The sequence below is a fragment of the Lemur catta genome, chromosome 1 (genome assembly GCF_020740605.2).
Source record: "Lemur catta isolate mLemCat1 chromosome 1, mLemCat1.pri, whole genome shotgun sequence".
NCBI lineage: Eukaryota > Metazoa > Chordata > Mammalia > Primates > Lemuridae > Lemur > Lemur catta.
This window is the reverse complement of record NC_059128.1, coordinates 218,514,410-218,534,913: the sequence shown is the minus strand read 5'-3', so window position 1 is coordinate 218,534,913 and position 20,504 is coordinate 218,514,410. Positions and strand designations below refer to the sequence as shown.

Genomic DNA, 20,504 nt, shown 5'->3' with positions numbered 1-20,504 from the left:
CTCATCTTCCATATGCAATCCATCAGCAAATCTTGTCCATTTATCTCCAAAGTATGTTCCAAATTCATCCATTTCTCTCCAGTTACATTATAATCACTCTAGTCCAAACCACCATAATCTGTTCCCTGAATGACTGCAATAGCTTCTCAGCTGATCACTTTATAACCATTGTATAATCCATTCTTCTTCTTCTTTTTTTGGAAATAAGGTCTCACTCTGTCACCCACAGCTGGAGTGCAGTGGCCTGATCATAGCTCACTGTAATCTCAAATTCCTGGGCTCAAGCAATCCTCCTGCCTTAGCCTCCTGAGCAGCTGGGACTACAGGCATGCACCACCACATCCAACTAATTTTTTAAAAATATTTTTGTAGGCTGGGTGTGGTGGCTCACGCCTGTAATCCTAGCACTCTGGGAGGCCGAGGCGGGTGGATCACTCAAGGTCAGGAGTTCGACACCAGCCTGGGCAAGAGTGAGACTCCGTATCTACTAAAAATAGAAAGAAATTATCTGGCCAACTAAAAATATATATAGAAAAAATTAGCCAGGCATGGTGGCGCATGCCTGTACTCCCAGCTACTCAGGAGGCTGAGGCAGTAGCATCATTTAAGCCCAGGAGTTTGAGGTTGCTGTGAGCTAGGCTGATGCCATGGCACTCACTCTAGCCCGGGCAACAGAGCGAGAATCTGTCTTACAAAAAAATATATTTTTGTAGAGATGAGGTCTTGAACTCCTGGCCTTAAACAATCCTCTCGCCTCAGCCTCCCAAAGTGCTGGGATTACAAGCCTGAGTCACTGCGTTCAGCCACCTAATTCATTCTTGACAGGGCAGCCTGAATGATCCTGTCATGCTCTTGCTTAAAATCCTCTAATGGCTTCTTGTTGTGCTTGACATAAAATTCAAATTCCTCAAAGTAGGATATAATCTGTTTCTACCTACTTCCCCATATTTATTTCCTCCTTGTCTTCTCTGCTCCAGCCACTCTGGTCTTTCTGTCCCTTGAAAACATAAAGTCTGTGCCCCACCTTAGGACCTTTGCACTTCCTGTTTTTCCTAGAATACTTCCCCTTGGTCCTTGGACAACTGCTTCCTTTTTATCATTCACATCTCAGCTGGAATGTCAGTACTCAAAGAGGCCCTTGCTGACCACCAGCCTGAAGCAGCCACCCTTCAGTCCTTATCATGTCACCCTGTTCTCCCATGGATATTTTCCTGTCTGTCAGTCTGACTTTCCTTTGGAAGGTAAGTGCCACAAGAGCTGACACAATGTTTTCCTTCTTCACTACTACATCTGCAGGTCTTAGAATAGTGCCAACTGAGTAGCTGGTACTCATATATATACACCTATATACACACACATCTATATATGTATGTGTGTGTGCATATGTGTCTGTGTATATGTATGTATATGTTGTGTTGCTATGTGTTGTTGGATGAGTGAATGAATGGATAAATGAGTAACAGAGCTAGGACGAGAACCCAGGCCCCTGCCCTCCAGTTCCGTGTCCTTTCCTGTGTGCCATATCAAGCTGCTGTTTTCACCAGTTTGATTGCTTTCTTCCTGTTCACCAGATGGTTGCCACCATTCAACCTCAAATGGTAGCAACTTCCAGTGATAAATGAAATGGCCACAAGGGGGCAGGAAGGAGAGGAAGGCGGGCACCAGAATGAATCATGAAGTATAATATGTGCATTAATCCCTGCAAGTACTGAGAATCAAACATTCTATTACTCATTCAGTCATCCTCACAATAACACTTAGTAAACACTTGCTATGTGTCGGGCATCATGCAAGGTACCAGGAATAAAAGGACAAACCTACCCTGAATCATCTGACAGTCTGCAGAGGGAGATGTTGGCATGAACACAGTGATAAGCTGAGGACAGAGTGACACATAGCTGTGAAAACACAAAGCAGAGAGTGAAGGACACTGCATGGCATGGGTAGAGTCCAGGAAGAAACCCAGAGAGTGGGACATTCTAGCTAAGTCTTAAAGAGGGAATATGCATCATTGAAACCTCTCAGTCTGGGTTTTCACATGAAAAGTACAGTTGTGTTGCCCCTTTATTTTAACTGACAAAAGAAAAATCACTTTAGAAAAGCATACAGGATTACTCTGGTAGTTGAAAGAACCACTTACTAAGAAATAAAGAATTTCTCATCAGGAAATTTTTTTTTAAAGAGATGAGATAGTTCTCTATTTCTTGCCACAAATTGTCCACCAAAATAATTTCATCTTCCTTGGGGGTCTTACAGTGAAAGCTCTGAGGCAATCACCTATATGATGGATGAAAGGTCACCCAGCCAAAGAACTACTTTCCTGTAAATCCACAGGCTGCCTCCTTAAGAAATGTGCTGTCAGATAAAAGCAGCAGGTGAAAAAATGAAGTAGATCTATGTGTATTGATATAGACAGATACATTGTTACATGAAAAAAGCAAGTTTCAGAACACTGGATATTGTTATTAGTATGTTAGGATCTGTATAGAAAGATCTAGAAGAATGAATACAAACATAACAATGGCTATCTCTGAGATGTGGGATTATGAGGCCCTTCCATTTTCTGAGTCCTAAATTTTTGGTACTATTTGATTTAGAAAAATTGTGCATTATATTGGAATTAAAAAATAAATATTTGTTTAGAACATAGGTCTGATTTGTTTTGTGATGCTTAAAACTTGTGATTGGCTCTGCATTCCAGAAACATATAAAGAGAGGATTTCTCTAAATTATTAATATATCATTTGTTAAGATTTACAGGAAAAAAGTAACTGAGACCTAGAAAGATAATGTGATTTTTCTTATGCTGTGACTCCTAGACTAGTACCTTTAGCTCCACAGTTATCAATTCTATCCTGAGGGATAAAATACATAGATATATCCAACTTCAATTTACACATCTGGAAGCTTAAACAGCATTGCTTTGTGGAAAACTGTGCAACTGTTTGGAGTAGAGGGAAATACTCCTTTCATGAAGGTGAAAGAGGCTAATTGTGTATTTCTTCAATGACAGGCAATTCTTGGTGACAAATGTGACACAAGTGAAGAGGTCACAAACTTACAGGCTAGTGCTTTCCCAGGAAAACAATGCAAATAGAAATCTCTTGAATATTACCTCTAGTCCCTTTTATGTATCTAAGAAGACTCATTAAATTCTTTGGATAGCAGGCAATTTACAAGCATTTATTGAGCACTTATTATGTGCTCTAGCCACTGGGGTATAGCAGTGAGTAGATGAGACAGATTCCTGCACTCATAGAGCTTATCACATACCGAGGAACACACACTAAGCAAGATGATATATAAATAAAGTATACAATTTCAAGGAAAGATATAATGAGGATATAAAGAAGCAGGAAAGGTGGCAGTGACCAGAGTGCTGTTTTTGAAAGGTTAGGAAAGCCTTTTCACACATTGACTGCCACACAAAAAAACCCAAAAACGTTTCCTGTTGGGGCCACAGTGTTTTATTACAAAAACGGAATAAACATTTTGAGTGTAATTTAAAGGTAAACATAAATAGAAAAATGAAATTTACTGACTTCTATTCATTTAATCCATGTTTTTAGGATTAAATTATCAATATTAATTATAACAATAACATCAACAAGTAAGATTTTAAATGTGCTTCATGTGGTCCCCAGGGTCAAAACTAGTGTGAGTTAGATACAACTCTCATAGCCGTTAATGTGTTAAGAAAAAGTGCCATTTGAGCAGGGACCTGGAATGAGGCGGGAGCCGTGCAGGGTTTTGAGGGGAGGGCATTGCCAGAGTACACCAAGAGCCAGGCCCTGAGCAGAAATATGAATTCCTTATTTTTCTGAAAAGGTAAAAAAACATTCCAAAGAAAGAGCTCTCAGTGTTTGGTATGTTAAGGATTCACTGTTGTTGTTTTAATGTTTCGAAGGCCCGGTGCTGTAAATTTCTTTTTATTGCTTATGTATTTGATAATAAATTTCATTCAGGGATCTAAGTCTGTTACAGGTACCATCTTATCTAAATGCCACTAAAAATACCTCCTGCCTATCACGAAGGCACAGAATCCCATTCACAAGAGCTAAAGTTGTTCATTCCACAAGGGGAGAGGAGGCTGGGTGAAAAGTACCCCAGGGTTTAAATCTGCACCGCATTCCCCCACCCGCAGGCAGTAACAGGCAGGATGTGCAGGTGGGAGGGTCTTAAGGGGACAGAGAGAGGAGCTGCAGAAGACACCTCTGGTGTTCTCAATTTTAGCCCCAGCTGTTATGGAACTAGTGTCTCCCCTACACATCCAGCTCCGCTGTAGACAGAAGTGACAGTCTATTTCACAATGGGGAGACTGAGGCTCAGAGACGTGGGGGCCCTGCCCAGGGTCATGCAGAAAGCCAACTCTGATTCCTGATCCACGTGCCAGGCCAGGGACCACATGGAGTAGAGCCCATGCTCCATTTCAGGAAATGGGCTGATTTTTCATTTACACAAAAATGAAAAATAAATACCAGATGTTCGAAAACATATTGCAACACATCTTGCTGGAACTTAAAGTGCATTCTAACTAAAAAAGTTAAATTAGAAAATCCACATAGCAAAAAAGATGTTTTGAATGAAAATGCACTGCTCCTCTCTCACACACACATACACAAACAATATCTCGTTTCTTCTTCAGGGAGCAGCTGTGAAGGAAATTGGGGGAGGAGAATGGACACAACATTCCATCTTTGTGTTTGGTACAGAGCTGAGCTTTTAGGCCAGCCTTCCTGGACTGCAGGGGTGTGGCATGCATGAAAATTAAACATCAGTGACCTGATGAAGCTTATAAAATAGCTTGGGAGAAGCCAGCCACCAAGACAGGCATCGCAAATTGGAAGATTTTGCATGTGGACACTGCCTTCAACTTGATTTAAAAAAAGGTATGTACTGTAGTTTTAATATTCATTTATGATAAATAATGCTTAAAATAGAGACAGTCTTGACGGAAGTTTCGAACATTGCTTCTTTTCAGCTAAATATAATAACTACCACTGATTGAGGGCTTGTGCCAGGAGCTTTACAGACTTGGTCTCATTTTCCCTCAAACATATTTACAAGGTAGGTAGGCATTCTTAGAGCCATTCTTCAGGTGAGAAAATAGATTCAGATCCTCTAAGCAACGGGTCTAAGACAAAATCGAACCCAATGTTGACTCATTCCAAAGTCTTTTGCTTACACTATGCCCTCCTCTTACCAAATGAGACAATGAGAACAATTTGCACACACCAATACTGCACTAGATGAATTCTCAGGGAGTTATCCAACTGTGCATTATAGTAAAATTATCTGAAAACTGGAATTAATTGTATGAATAGAAAGTGCATTTAACAATATGGCATAAAAATATTGTCTTCAGAAGCTAAATTTCCTGTTATATTCAATAACTAAATGAGTATTTAAGACCTACTGTAGAAACATATTTTACTTTATCATGTGAAATCTTGGAATCTAGTCCTTAATATTCTGCAGGTGAGATCAGGGACTATATCCACAGTAGCCCCTAGGCACTGAGCACAGGCTCTCAGGAGACCTGGGCTTAAATTCTTACCAGGAGGCAACCTGGGCAAATTAACTTCATTGACTATAAAATAATGTCAGCATGGTCACTTCCAGATGAGATGTTGTGGAGACTGAGCACATAACACACCTAACATAGGAGGCCAGGACTTCTCTGTGGGGGAGGTCGATGAGTGTGAGCAGCCAGCGAGTTGCAGTCAGTGCCTGGCCCAGGGTGGATGCACTGTAACAGTAGGGTTATGTTTAAATTATTTAATCTGCAGTTAAAAATAATATTTAAATTATATTTATTTTTAAAGTATTTGAACTCCTCATTAAGACAATCTTCCTACTGGTATCAAGAAGATGCAAAAATCTATTTTAGCCAAGTTCATAAGCATACATCAGTAACGTGCTCAGTAAGTGTTGGGTAAATGGGAATGGAAGGGGCATTGAAACATATTATGGATGCCATCCACCCTTTCTCTCACTGGGAGTCTTAACCATAGGAATAAAACTACTGCGGCAAAGGGGCATCTTCAGAAGAGCTGCAATCAAGGGAATTAGCTTTGTTCTGAAATCCTCCCACAGAGCTAAAGAATATATTTCAGCCCACAAGAGAACGCTTTGTAATAAGACATTCATCAGGGCAAGATATGGAACTGACTTTTGTTGTGCCCATCACATGGTGAAGTGAGACTCATCAGGGCACAGAGGCAGGTGTTTATTGAAAGGCAACCAAGGGTGTGCACGGGAGGAAGCATGGCTCACAGTGCTGCAGGCGGGGGAGCTGGAGATGGGGCCAAAGCCCAGCTCTCTGCCCGCTTCTGGGCCTCAGCTTCCCCATCTGTACTCTTGGGAGTAGGGTTGGATAGGTGAGCTCTAAGGTCTGGTCCAGTTTTGGAGACCCTGTAGAATGTGCGTGACATGTGGCTATCCTTTGAGGTTAGATGCTCTGGGCAAGGCCCTTAGCTTGGACCTACTGAGTAGGGCTCCACAGGTTCTAAGAATCTCTTGAAAACAGATGCAAATTTTGGTGGTTTTAGGCTGGATTTCAATACACCCATCATCCCCCAAAAGGTTAAAAGACAAGTGTTGTTTACATGGTGGTAGGAGTGGATGGGAAGTGGAGCCTCAAAGACTAAGGAAGGTCGTGGCACCGCAGACTTGCTCGAGGGTGCTCGGCAACCACACCCTCCCTCAGCAGCCCCAGCTGGCAGCTTTCGCTCATTACATAACTGTTCCTTTGCAAACCAGGCAACGAAACCTCCAGAAGAAAAGCTATTGATTATTAAAGGTTACTTGGAGGCTTAGAGACTCATAATAAAGCAGTTATAATTATTCCTGTAATGACACAGCCTTTCAAAGGCTCAGATGTGAGAACATTCTGCTTCCATCGCATCAGTCATCTAGTCATCTTTGTCGCAGGGAGAAAGGCAAATGGCTGGAAATAGCTCATGTGAAGCAACTAGCAGGAGTCATGAGGAAGGTAAGGCACTGAAAGCAAGTCGGTGAAAGAAGCAGGGAGCAGCTCAGAGCACCCAGAACCTGCAGCCAGCGCAGCCTCCCCCCTCAGCCCCACGGACCCTCCCCAAGACCAGCTTCCGCTGCCACAGGGCCCTCGGGGCTGGAATGCTGGCTGCACAGTTCCACATCCGCTGACAGTCCTTCTCTCGTTAAATGTACATCATCTATGAAAAATACCCTCAGCAGAATGTCAAAAAAAAGAAATACAGGAAATATAACCATTTGTTACTGCTTTTTGTAACAACAATAACTAGCATTTATTGAGCATTTACTCTGTGTCAGACACTGCTCTAAGTACTCTCTGTGTATTATCTCATTTAATTCTCACAAAAAATTCATGGCGTAGGTATGATTATTATTCCCACCTAATGACAAAGAAGCTAAGGCATAAATTAAAAACAGTGATGTTAATACTTAGCATGTGGCAGAGCCAGAATTCAAACCCAGTCAGGGGAACCCTGGAGTGCCCAGCACCCTGCACCCTGTTAAGTTTCCAGGCCCACTCTCAGGTTGGCCAGCAAGAGGGGGCACTTCCCTTATGAATCTCAGAGAACACTAAATGCTGTGCATGGTACTGGTTTTGTTTTTTCTTTTCATATTTTGCTGAAGTCTTTGCTCTCCCCCTTTGCCTGGCCTCCTCATTGTTTCTGTGCATTTGACAAGGTCTACTGAGCCTGACACTTGGAGGTCCTGGGGGTGATCCCTTGGGAAATGCATAAGTAGGTGCAAAATCAATTCAACCAACTCTAATGCCAGTCAGGGGGCCCCCTAACAAAGGCACAAGGCTCTGAGGAGGAAGGTCTCACAGCAGCGCTGACAATCAGGTGTCCCCTGAAGGATGACGGGTCCATAGGAGCTGGGGGTAGGAGAAGCAGCCAGCACAGGACTCTTGCCCCTTGACTGTGTGTCCTCAAGAGGATCACAACATCCCCAGCTGCTTTGTTTCCCCCAACTCCAGGTCCCCTCTACAGCCACCCGGCCCCGAGATGGCGACGATGCTGTTGCTGCTTTCCATGCTGGCTGGCCTCTTCGCTGCGGCAGAGGGACAAGCTTTCCATCTTGGGAAATGCCCGAGCCCCCCGGTGCAGGAGAATTTTGACGTGAATAAGGTGTGGTAAAGGCTAAACTTCCATTTGTGTTGCTGTGTCTGGTGTGAATAAGCACTCTACAAGGTTCAGTTGTATTATTCAGCTCTAATCTCTGCAGCAAGCCTTGGGATAGTTACTCACCTTATTTGGGGGTTCCCCAAAGTAGACTCTGAGACAAGGACTAGGGCAGGGAGTTTTTGGAAGATGATCCCAGGAAGCGCGAATGGGCCTGTGGGAAAGTGGGACTGAGAAGGCAGAGGAGCAATAAAGGGTGTGTTCACCAGCAGTTACTCTGCGAACGATGGGGTTCAGTCCTGCTGGGGGTCCTCTGAGGAAAAGCATGGAATGCACCCCAGATTGTCCCACAGCCAGATGCCAGCAGGCTGTGGGAGTGCCTGTGGAGAGGAGAGACATGGGGTCTCAGGTGGGCAGCTGGCAGCTTCCAAAAGAGCTGTACCATTTACATTCCCACCACCAGTGTCTAATTCCAATTTCTCCATATGTTTGCCAAAACTTGTCATTGTTGCCTTTTCAATTATAGCCAATTTTAGTGTGTGTGAAGTTGGGGTTGTTGTGTTTTTTTACATGCTCATGGGGCTATTTGGAATTTTTTAATTTTTAAGATGGATTCATATGGCTCTGTTGCCCAGGCTGGAGTGCAGTGGCATAATCACAGTTCACTGCAATCTCAAACTCCTGGGCTCGAGTGATCTTCCTGCCACAGCCTCTCAAGTAACTGGGACTACAGGCATGTGCCACCATGCCCGGGTAATTTTTTAATTTTCTGTAGAGCCAGAATCTCTCTATGTTGCCCAGGCTGGTCTCAAACTCTTGGCCTCAAGAGATCCTCCTGCTTTGGCCTTCCAAAGAGCTGGGATTACAGGTGTGAGCCATTGCACCTGGCCCTTTCGTTTTGATTTGCATTTCTCTAATGGCTAATGATATTTAGCATCTTTTCATGTGTTTGTTGACCATTTGTATTAAATATATCTTCTTTATGTATCTTCTATTCAAATCCCTTGCCTGTTTTTTAACTGGGTTTTTTTAAATTATTGAATTGTAAGAGTTCTTTCTATATTCTGATACAAGTCCCTTATCAGATATATGATTTACAATATTTTCTCCCATTCAGTGGATTTTTTCACTTTACTGATGTGCCCTTCAAAGCACAGAAGTTTTTAATATGAATGCAGTTCAATTTGTCTACTTTTTTCTGTTGTTGCTTGTGTTTTATGGTGGCATACCTAAAAAAAATTGCCTAATCCAATGTTATAAAGATTTACTCCTAGATTATTTTCTTTGAAGAGTTTTATATTTCTAGTTCTTACATTCAAGTCTTTGATCCATTTTAAGCTAAATTATGTATATAGTATGATATAAGGGTCATTCTTTTGCATGTGGATATCCAGTTGTTCTGGCACCATTTGTTGAAAAGGCTGTTCTTTCCCCATTGAATAGTCGTGGCATTCTTGTTGAAAATCAATTGATTATATATGTGAAGGTTTATTTCCGGACTCTCAATTCTATTCTATTGATCTATATGTCTATACTAATGCCACGACCACACAGTCTTAATTACTACAGCTTGGAGGTAAGTTTTGAAATCAGAATGTATGAGTCCTCCAACTTTGTTCTTCTGGCTATTCTGTATCCATTATATTCTCATATGAATTTTAGGGTGAGCTTATCAATTTCTGCAAAGAAACCAATTAGAATTTTGATAGAGATTGCATTGAATCTGAAGATCAATTTGGGGAGTATTGCCATCTTAACAATATTGTCTTCCAGCTTGTTAACATAGAATATTTTCCATTTACTTAGGTCTTCTTTAATTTTTTTCCAACCATATTTTGCATTTTTCAGAGTATAAGTTTTACATTTCTTTAGTTAAATTTACTCCTAAATATGTTATTCTTTTGATGCTATTGTAAATGGAATTTTCTTAATTTCATTTGCAGATTGTTCATTTCAAGTATAAAAATACATTTGATTTTTATATATTAATTTTGTATCTTTTAACCTTGCTAAACTCATTGGACCTAATCATTTTTATTTTTGTTTTAGAGTCCTCAGGATATTTTATATGCCATCTGCAAATAGATATAGTTTTACCTCTTCCTTTCTAGGATTCTTTTTAAAGACTAAATTCTCTTTCTATAGATAGAGAAACTGACACCTGACAAGATTAAGAGGCCATCACAAAAATAATGAGATCATGAGGGAGCATGACATCAAAATCAATCTTCTACCTCTGAGTTTCCTCTTTTCTGGAAAATCAAGCTCCCTCAGTTTTAATTGTGGAGCACTAAAGTCACTTTAACAATAATAGAACTATTTTAAATGCACGATATAAAATGGAGCTTTTTCTGAGGATGTCTATGAAACCAGTTAGCCTTTAACCTTATTCTTTGGTGCTTTAGGTAAATATTAAGCTCAGTGGTTTTAATTGAAAGTTGTGCTTTAATAAATGAGTGGAAATTTGCGGTCATAAGTGTGGGCGTATATTTGTTTGAGCCGGGAGCATGTGACTGAGGCAACAGTGCCACCTGTTTGCAGTACGCTCTCTTTTCCAGTTCTGGCTCTGCAGGCGAGTGCATCTCTTTTTGTTTTGTTGAGTAATACATTTTTAAGTTTCTAAAATAATTCCAATTAATAATTTGACTAGGTAAATAAATTCACATGGTTCAAAATCTAAATGTAAAAAACAATATACAATGAAAAGTTTCCCTTCCACCTCTGTACCTCAGTTTCCATCCCCAGTAGCAACTAGTAAAACCAGTTATTGTGTATCTTTTTTGGAGATAATGTAAACATATACAAGCAAATACATATAAAACTGCGGTAAACAGAATAATGGCTTCTGAAGGTGTCCACGCCCTATTCCCTGGGACTTGTGGACATTCCTTTACATGAAAAAGGGGATTTTGCAGATGTGTTTGAAGTTATGGATCTTGAGATGGCCAGATTAGCCTGCAATCCCTGGACTATTCGGGTGGGCTCAATCTAATCACACAAGTCCTTAAAAGCAGAGAATCTTTCCCAGCTATGGTCAGAGAGAGAGGCTTGATGATGGATTAAGAGTCAGAGAGATGCAGTGTGAGAAGGATTTGGCTTGCTTTTGCTGGCTTTGGAAATGAAGGAAGGGGATCCCAAGCCAAGGAATTCAGGTGGCCTCTAGAATTTGGAAAGGACAAGAAAATAGATTCTCCCCTAGGGCTTCCAGAAAAGAACATAACCAACACCTTGATTTTAGCCTAGTGAGCCCCATGTCAGACTTCTGACTTACAAAACTGTAAGGCAATAAATCTGTGTTGTTTTAAGCTTGTGGTAACTTGTTACAGCAGCAATAGAAATCCAATATAATAACCATTTCTCCCATTTTTACACAAAAGGGTGCTTAATATATATGTTATTTCGTACCTGGCTCTTTTTTCATTAAATAGATCTTGGAAATAATTACATATGACTCTTTCCAAAGAGGATGCATAACATTCTATTGTATGGATGTGCCAACATGTATTTACCCAGCCCCCTACTGATGCCCACTTAGGCTGTTTCCTATCTTTTATTATTACAAAGAGTACTGCAACGGATAGCCTTAAACATACATCATTTCTTCTACCAGAAGGATGCATTACGAGAAGTGCAATTGCAGAGCCAAAGAGTGTATGTATTTTTAGCTTTGCCAGATGGTGCCAAACTGCACTCCACAGAGGTTGTAAACTAGTCTGGTCTTCATGTGAAGTGTGTCTGGAAGCCTGAGAGTGCCTGTGTCCCCTCACCCTCACTGGCACAGGGGCAGCTTCCTTTAAAGTTGACTCCGTACACTGAAAGTATGGACTGAGGGCCAGCCCCAAGAGAAAGAATGATACAAGCTTCTAAATGCTGAACACCTGCCGAAAGCCTTTGTGACCAGTTCCCTGTGCAGGGTCATATGAGGAAAGCTCCATCCACTCTGGAGTCCCAGCTCTCCACAGTGAACATATCTGACTTTGCACAAGATTCAAAGATGCCTCATTGGATCGTAAAATGTTAGAGACGAAAGGTCCTTTACATCATCCCCTCCTTTTAAAGGTCTAGAATTTCAGAGAGCTTTTGGCTACAGAGGACACTGAGAGCAGATCTAAATAAAGAGCACTTTAGGAATAGACTGCAGCTCTCACCCAGTGCCCACACATCCGATGCACTTATTCTCAAGGGAATCAATAACTTGCTCAGTTACCACTGGGAACAATGAGATCCATTTTGCTCAGATTCCCGAGGAAAGGGCTCTGCTTCTGAAAGGCTACAATGGGGAAGAGTTTGCAGGTCCCCAGAGAACCACAGGGGGATTTTGTTCTACTTGTTGTCTCTGCAGTATCTCGGAAGATGGTACGAAATTGAGAAGATCCCGGTGAGCTTTGAGAAAGGAAGCTGCATCCAAGCCAACTACTCACTAATGGAAAACGGAAACATCAAAGTGCTAAACAAGGAGTTGAGGTGAGTGGCTGTGCCCATCCGGGGCCAGGCCTGTGGAGTGCTGACCTGGAGTGGCTGGGTATTGGCAGCCTGTCTCAGGGAGGATGGGGACGTTGCCGCCTGCCTGGGCTGCCTGCTCACAGCAGGACAGAGAGGAAAGCCCTTGGCAGGTAGGGATGGCAAGGACTAGAATTCACTCATGAATTTCCATAGCCCCTTGTTGAGCACCTATTGTATACCAGACCCTGTGGGAGACACTCCAGTAACCCAAGCTGACAGGGCTCCTGCCCTTAATGCAAAATAGATACTCTGGCAGCAAAGGACATCAGGGACCATCTTGTTAGGCCTTGAAACCAAGAGAGAAGCCCCTTTGATACCATCTGCTGACAGAGGTGTCCAGCTGTGCTTGAACACTTCCAGGAAACGGGAGCTCATCACCTTCCATGATGGTTTACCAGGAGCCTATTAGAAAACTTCTTTTTATTGAGCAAAAATCAAATACATACATATTCACACGCTTGTAAACAGATATGTATTTACTCTATATAAACAGGATAGCCTGTAGAAGTGTACATTTCTATTACTGAGGGCTTCTAACATTGATATTTGATCCAAAAATTTATACTTTGGAAAGCAAACATAAACTTAAAAAGAGCCCCAGAAAGAACTCCTTTCCTACTCACCCTCCATGGACAAAGATAACAGCAGCAATAAGCAATAGTAAGGAATGTTCATTACACATTTCCTATGTGCAAGGCACCATTCAATATATATGTATATATACATGTGTGTACATATGTATGTATATATGTAAATGAATATATATTCATTTAATCCCCATAACAACCCTGAGATGGGTACCATTATTAACATAATTTTTAATGAGGAAATGGAGGTACAGAGAGGTAAAGTAACTTGTCCGAGGGTCACACAGCTCATAAGTGACGAAGCTGAGATTTGAATGCAGGAGGCAGTGAAGTGAGGAAGAGGACAGAAGACAAATGAAAGGAAGGTTGGACATGAAGGGCTGCCCTTCTGTTCCCTACAGGATCTGAGAACTATTCAACTCCAAGAAAACAATGACAGACAGGCTTTCTCAACATCCACTAACATTTCTGTGGGCCAAAACCCAATGGGTAGACTCCCTGGCCCTGCACAAACCAGGAAAACAAAGCAAGGATCTTGAGGGCCTCTGAAGAAAAATCCAGCTCATTTCAGAGGGAAAAGCTCTGAGAATTGGGGTGCAGATGCCCAGATCTCACAGGAATTTTGGGGGCCCCAAAGTTGTAATGACCTCATTTCAAATATTTTGTCCCATTCTGCGACCAAGAGTCCATGACAGAGATCCCCAAACCCATGAGATTCCCCTACCTCTCCTTTGGAGTTGGCCGGGAGTCCTCTTTGTATGAGGATTATCAGGTTGCTCTACCTCTAGGGTTACACCTGTCTAAGACACAATAACCCATGGAAGAACGTTTGTTAATTCAGGAAAATGGTATAGTTTCTCCTTCCAGGAAGAGTGTAGAATAAGCAGAGGGCACAACGGCAGGGAGTCTGAGCAGGAGATTGTTCTTAGCCAACATCAGACAATTTGAGGGCAAAAGAGCTGGCACAGGGTTGGGAGCTGAAGGACTCAGGCTTTGGAGTTAAGCTGCCCGGTTTCAAATCCTGGTTCTGCCACTTACCATGTGATCTTAGGTTAGTTATGATAATTCTCTAAGCCTCAGTTTCCTCATCTGTAAAATGGCAACAATAACAGAACCTACCTCCACAGGGCTGTTTGAGCATTAAATGGGGTCTGGCACATAGTAATCATTTATTAATAGAAAATATTACCTACTATTGTTAACCTGCTGCTATCCTTGAAAATACAAATGCATTTTTTCCATGAACATGTTGTAAGTTTATGATCAGAGATCAGAGTTTTGAAAACTGTTTTGGAGAAAAATGTTAATGATGGTGGAAATGAGAGTCTGTTGGGAAGAGGCTGGTGTGCTGCTAAGTTAACATACGCAGATAGAAACGGACCATTGTCCCCAGCTGTCTGGGATGCAGGTGAGAGTGCGAGGCATGGTCTCTAGCCCTAAACAGAGGATGTAGTGGGACATTTTCCAACCTCCATACGTGTTGCTTATTGTCTGGTTTCTAGGACATCTGTCACCACCATCTAGCACTAACCTACTGACTTTCTAACACATACTGTTGCTTTAATTTTAGTTTTCCTGTCCTCCTTGAGGACTGAGGGACAGATGGCTTCTCTGTTGGCTTCCCGTGGGGGCACCCTGATGCCTGAGCACCCTCCCTTTGTTGCCTCCCTCCCCAGGCCTCTCCCTTCCTCCCAGGTTCATGGGTCATTGGGAGTTATCCAGAAACGGGGCCAGGCCCATTCCAGAGGGTGAAAGTATTTCTTCCAATCTAAGACCACCTCTTTTAAGACATACCACTATTTTATATACCACTAAGAAAGAATTGACACTGCTAATTATAATTGTCAGGTGTCACCAATTGTAAGATGTGTATTTCTTCACATTTAACATCTCTGAGGCACTCTGGAAAGCTGAGGTAGGAGGATCACTTGAGGTCAGGAGTTTGAGACCAGCCTGAGCAAGAGTGAGACTCTGTCTCTACCAAAATAGAAAAACTCAGCTGAGCATGGTGGCATGCACCTATAGTCCCAGCTACTCGGGAGGCTGAGGCAGGAGGATCACTTGAGCCCAGGAGTTTGAGGTTGCCGTGAGCTGTGATGACACCACTGCACTCTACCGAGGGCAATGGAGTGAGACTCTGTCTCAAAAACAAAAACCAAAAAAACCCATCTCTGAGTTGGGAGCATACCTGAGAATCACTGAGATAATGTAAATGTTTCCTCATTGCCTGCTTTTACCTGACCTATGTCGAAATCCCCCACACTCACTTAGAGGCTTGCTGAATGGGAAGTTGTCCCAGAGCTCAGGCCCCTTGAAGGGACAGACGATGTCACACAATATCACTGAGGCCCAAAGAAGGGAAAACCTTTTGGGTCTCTGGACTCTGTTTTGCATTCTTTTCAGTGATCAAGTCCATCCTGGTTCATTCCTTTTGTCCGTTCTCATTTTTAAAGACGTGAATCTTCTTTTGTGTGTTGGGTTGTCTTGCTTGGTTTTCCTTCTCTTTTACTCCCTCTCTCTTTAGAGCCTGGGACAGGAAATGGCCTCTCAGGCAATTGCAGAGATCCCAAGAACAGTGGTGAAGTGCAAGGGCCTAGCATCTTATCCAGCCCTGGAGCGTTTCCGCGGCTGCTTCTCATCACCTTGCACTGTCTTCCTCGGCTTGGTCTCCAAGATAGTCACAATGGGAAGGGTGTGGAGCCAGGGTCTGGCCTGCCTTTGACAGCCTCTCTCACCAGAAATCAGTGTTGGCCGCTGGTCCTTAATGCCACACGTCTGCCTTTCAATCAGCTGTTTTTATTTTCTCTTCTTTTTTTGTTTTTTTGTTTTTTGTTTTGTTCATTGCAGACATGATGGAACCGTGAATCAAATTGAAGGTGAAGCCACCCAGGTTAACCTCACGGAGCCCGCCAAGCTGGGAGTGAAGTTTTTCTGGTGTAAGTGTCCACTTCTCTCACAAGGATTTGGGGTCAGGGGATATGCAAACTGAAGGGGAGAGCCCTGGACTGGGTACTCCTGTCACATCTGAGTGTCATCTGTAATGACTCAATATGTAATTACTTATGACCACGCACTACATGCCATGCCCTGGGCTACAATGTGGACAGGAGGGCAAGACAGAGCTGGCCCTTGTACCTAGGGAGCTTCTGTCCCAGTGTGGCTACTGATGAGTAACCAGGCAATCTGCTATGAAACTACAGTCAGGGTTTGAACAGGTGAAGCGCAAACAGGAGCACAGAGGGCATGAGCCATAGAAGACCAAATCCAGTCTTGTTTCTCAGAGGAAACTGAGGCCTGAAAAATTAGCGGATGTTAGCGGAACAACTAGCATGTGCAAAAGCTTGGAGGCAAGAGATGACAAGAGTGAAAGCGAGTTTAATTCCTGGCTCTGCCACTTTTTAGCCACATTGTTGGAGACCTTGAGAGATATTTAATCACAGGCACTTGCCTTCTGAGTTCTGAACTAAGTGACAAACGGACACAGTCCACAGAGAAATCTCCAAATACTAGCTTTTTGCTGATATAGATACACTGGAGAATTCAGCCCAGAACTGTGAGGCTCCTTAGTGCTGAAAGCGCTTAGGACCCCCTCTCCCCACATACAGGGCAGACACTGAGGTCAACAGTTGCAAGAGAAACCACCACCCCCTACTCCTGCCACTCCTCCACCCAACACCAGTCAGTCCCTAGAGGGAGGCAGAGAGGAAGTTCTTACTTCATAGACTAAGAAAGGAATGCTGGGAGGAGAAAACAGCTCTTCCCACACAAACGACTACATGTGCAAGCCAGGGACACCTGCCCAGCATTGTAAGGATAAACTAGACTAGCCATCGCACGCTCCGTAAACTGCAAAGGGGTGTTAATTTTTCTTGTCATTTTTACGAAGAAGGAAGTTGAAGTACAGGAGGCCTGGGTGATGTAGGCAGACACCGAACCAATTAGAGGGGAAGTTGGGACCTAAACCTAGGTCTCCAAACTCTCAGCTGAGTATTTTTCCCGTAACACAGATCAGGAGTGGGGATGGGAGTGAAGGTTAAATACCATGTGCAAGATCTTCATAAGGAAGCCTGGGGCAGGAGCTAAGAGAGGCCAGAGCTGTTACCTGGGGAAGGTGAAGACGGAGAGATTTGTTCTGGTTGGAGGGATTCAATGTTCACACTGGGCCTTGCAGGGTGTATGGAGGTTATGGGAAAGGATGTTCCAAGTGGTGGGAATGGCACAGGAGAAGGCCTGGATAAAGAGGCCGAGAGCCTGGGAGAGTCCATGGGGTAGGAATGGCCTTGATGCCACGTAAGACAGTTGGGAGTTTCTTCCATAAGCAGTAGTAGACTGTCAATGTTTTCTAAGAAAGAGAGAGATGTGGAAGTTTTCTGTGCTATGAGGAAATATCTGGGTAAATTTATTCTTGAGAGCTAGACCCTGTGAGAGGAAGACAGAATGTTCATGCCTGCGTGTGTGCAGGTGGGACATTATGCTGCTGCTAGAAGAGGTAGGAGACATATTTTTCCAAAATCACTCAGTGCTGAAGAGTTCTCAGTCCAGCTGGGAGTACTCAGAGCAGCTGAAATTTACAGAGAGCAGGAGGATGATGCCTGTAACACTCTTGCTCTCTGGGTGAGTGAGGCAGGCAGGCAGGGCACCAACAGAAAGGTGAGTCGGGAACAACAGTCAGTCTAGGCTTCTATCCAGCCTTCTTCCAGGGGTCCTTCTGTTTCCAGATTTATAAACAAAGTCAGAGGTAGCAGGGGCCTTGGTGGGTAGTTGTCTGGACCAGCCCTCTTGTGTGCTCCCGATACCCAGCTGGGTCCTTGACACCCAGCCACGCTCTAACCCCTCACATTCTGCCTCCTTTGTCCAACAGCATCTTGGGGCATTTACGAATGCTGAGTTCTGATTTTCTGATTTTGACTTGGCACACAGGATAATTATTATTATTATTTTACAGATAGGATCTCACTCTCTTGCTCAAGCTAGAATGCAGTGGCACAATCATAGCTCACCACAGCCTCAAACTCCTGGGCTCAAGGGATCCTCCCACCTCGGCCTCCCAGAGTGCTGGGACTACAGGTGTGAGCCTCTGTGCCTGGCCCTCACAGGATTACTTTTGAGTGGAAGAGGTGGGATGCTTGAAACCCAGGAAAACAAATCACCCCTGACTGCATATGTGTCCAAGTGTTGTGCGCTTGATTACAGGGTCAGGACACAGCTTTCACCCACTTGGGTCCATCTTCCGCTTCACTTGAACAAGCTGGGATATGGGTTTTCCTTGGCTTGGACCTTGACTGTGGAGGTCAAATTCACAGAAGAAATTTCTAGATTCACATGAAGAGGGTAACTCCTCCATTTCTCCTCTTAAAGACCCCTTTAATGTTGGGCTTTCAACACTTTACAGATGTCAATCAAATGAATCTCTACAGGCACTTTGTGAGGAAGAGCTTATGACCAACTGTTACCAACTGGCTTGCCATTTTCTTAAGAGTAGAAGAATTTTTGAAGATCATACAGGAAGAAAAAAACACAAACAAAAATAAGTTAGCCTCTGCCTCCTCCCATGGGCAGGTTCTAGAGGAAGTTGGGTGGTACAGACTCGGAAAGCTGTGGGCCCTGGTCCTACATTCTTGACTCCGCTTAGCTAGGTGGTGCCTCCATGCGCCCTGGTGCTAAGTGCAGCCTGTCAGTCCAGGGGGTCCAGCCAAGCCCCCAGTTACCCCAGGAGACTACCTGCTACCAGGGAGGCAGACTATAGTGGTGCTTCTTAACTCTGGCTGTATATCAGAATCACTAGGGAGCTTTTAAAAGTACCAACCACCTCCAGATCTGAATCTAGGGGAGGGGGAGGGAAGGTGGGCTTAATATTTTTTAAAGCTGCTGTGTGCTTCCCACATGAAGCTAGAGTTGAGAACCACTGATCCAGAAGAAATAGGCCCCCAGAGCCTGGCTTCCAGAGTCCTGGAGTGAGGTTTCTCTTGCCCTGGTCCCTCCTAATCCTGCCTTCCTCTGGTCCTCAGTGATGCCATCGTCGCCATACTGGGTCCTGGCCACTGACTACGAGAACTATGCCCTCGTGTACTCCTGCACCACGATCATCTGGCTTTTTCACATGGATCATGCTTGGATCTTGGGAAGAAATCCTTACCTCCCTCCAGAAACAGTGACCTATCTAAAAGATATCCTGACTTCCAATAACATCGAAGTTGAGAAAATGACTGTCACAGATCAGGTGAACTGCCCCGAGTTCCTGTAACCAGGCTCGAAAGGGAGGGTACAGCCTCTCCATGTTACTTCTGCCTTGCTTTCCCCCTCCCAGCCACCCCTCATAAAGACAAACTAGCCACAACAAACCGTCACAAATACCAGAGGGAAATGTGCCTGCGGAAACCTGTGCAGGGGAGCTCCAGGAAAGTTGGCCCAACACTTAGCCACGCCCTACCCTGCTACCTTGCTAGCCCAATAATAAACTCGTTGCTGACCTGCTGTGCTCACAGTAGATTCCAGGTTGGATTACTTTATTATGTTTTTTTTTTCATTATAAGCTTATGCTTAAAAATCCTTAAGCTGTTAGGTTGAAAGAAAATGAGCACTGAACTGTCCTAGTTTAAAGATAACAATCCTGTTTCTGGAAGGAGAAAACTGATGGCAAAGGCATATTCTGGGTGACCTGAATCCAGGTGCCCCCATTCTGGAGTAGACACTCCTTTAGGGGGAATTATCTGGGGTTTTTGAGTCTCTGTTGGGCAGTTTCCTTGAAGCTTTTACTTTCTTATCAGGAAGTCTTCAGAGTCAGGCTGAAGACCATCTTGGGGTCTGTGCAAGGAAGAAGAGAATCTGTGAGGGAGAAGATATGGGGATTTGTGTGTGTGTGTGTGTCTTTTATTCAACTGATATTTACAGAACCCCAGCTGCATTCCAGGTATTGAAAAATACAGAATCCCTGACTTCCCGCAGAAGCTCACAGTCTCCTGAGGGAGACAAACAAGTAAAGACTCAATTATGATCCAAGGTGAGGAGTGCAAAGGTAGAGGCATGTGGAGTGTGCTGTGGGAGCCCCGAGAAAGTCCTAATCCCTGCCAAACACAGGCAGCCACAGGGCTGTGCAGTTACACCCCTGGGCATTTTAACTTCCCCGTTCCGACAGGGAGCCAATGACCACCTTGAGTTTTGTGGGTTTTTTTTTTTTTTTTTTTTACATTGAGAAAGACCTCAAAATTATCACCCTTCAATTCCACTTAGCTCATATAACATTTATAATTTACTAATGCTTTGACAAATGAATAGAAAA

The 20,504-nt window shown here is 43.5% G+C and overlaps 1 protein-coding gene across 1 annotated transcript; it reads left to right on the top strand.

Annotated features, from left to right (window-relative positions):
• Positions 1–4,625: 4,625 nt before the first annotated feature.
• On the top strand, positions 4,626–19,712 carry APOD (apolipoprotein D). Its single transcript, XM_045539993.1, has 5 exons — positions 4,626–4,889; positions 7,991–8,141; positions 12,478–12,599; positions 16,073–16,161; positions 19,234–19,712. Exons 2-5 carry the CDS (start codon positions 8,019–8,021, stop codon positions 19,467–19,469), a joined length of 570 nt encoding a protein of 189 aa, XP_045395949.1. The 5' UTR covers positions 4,626–4,889; positions 7,991–8,018; the 3' UTR covers positions 19,470–19,712.
• The last annotated feature ends 792 nt before the right edge of the window (positions 19,713–20,504 follow it).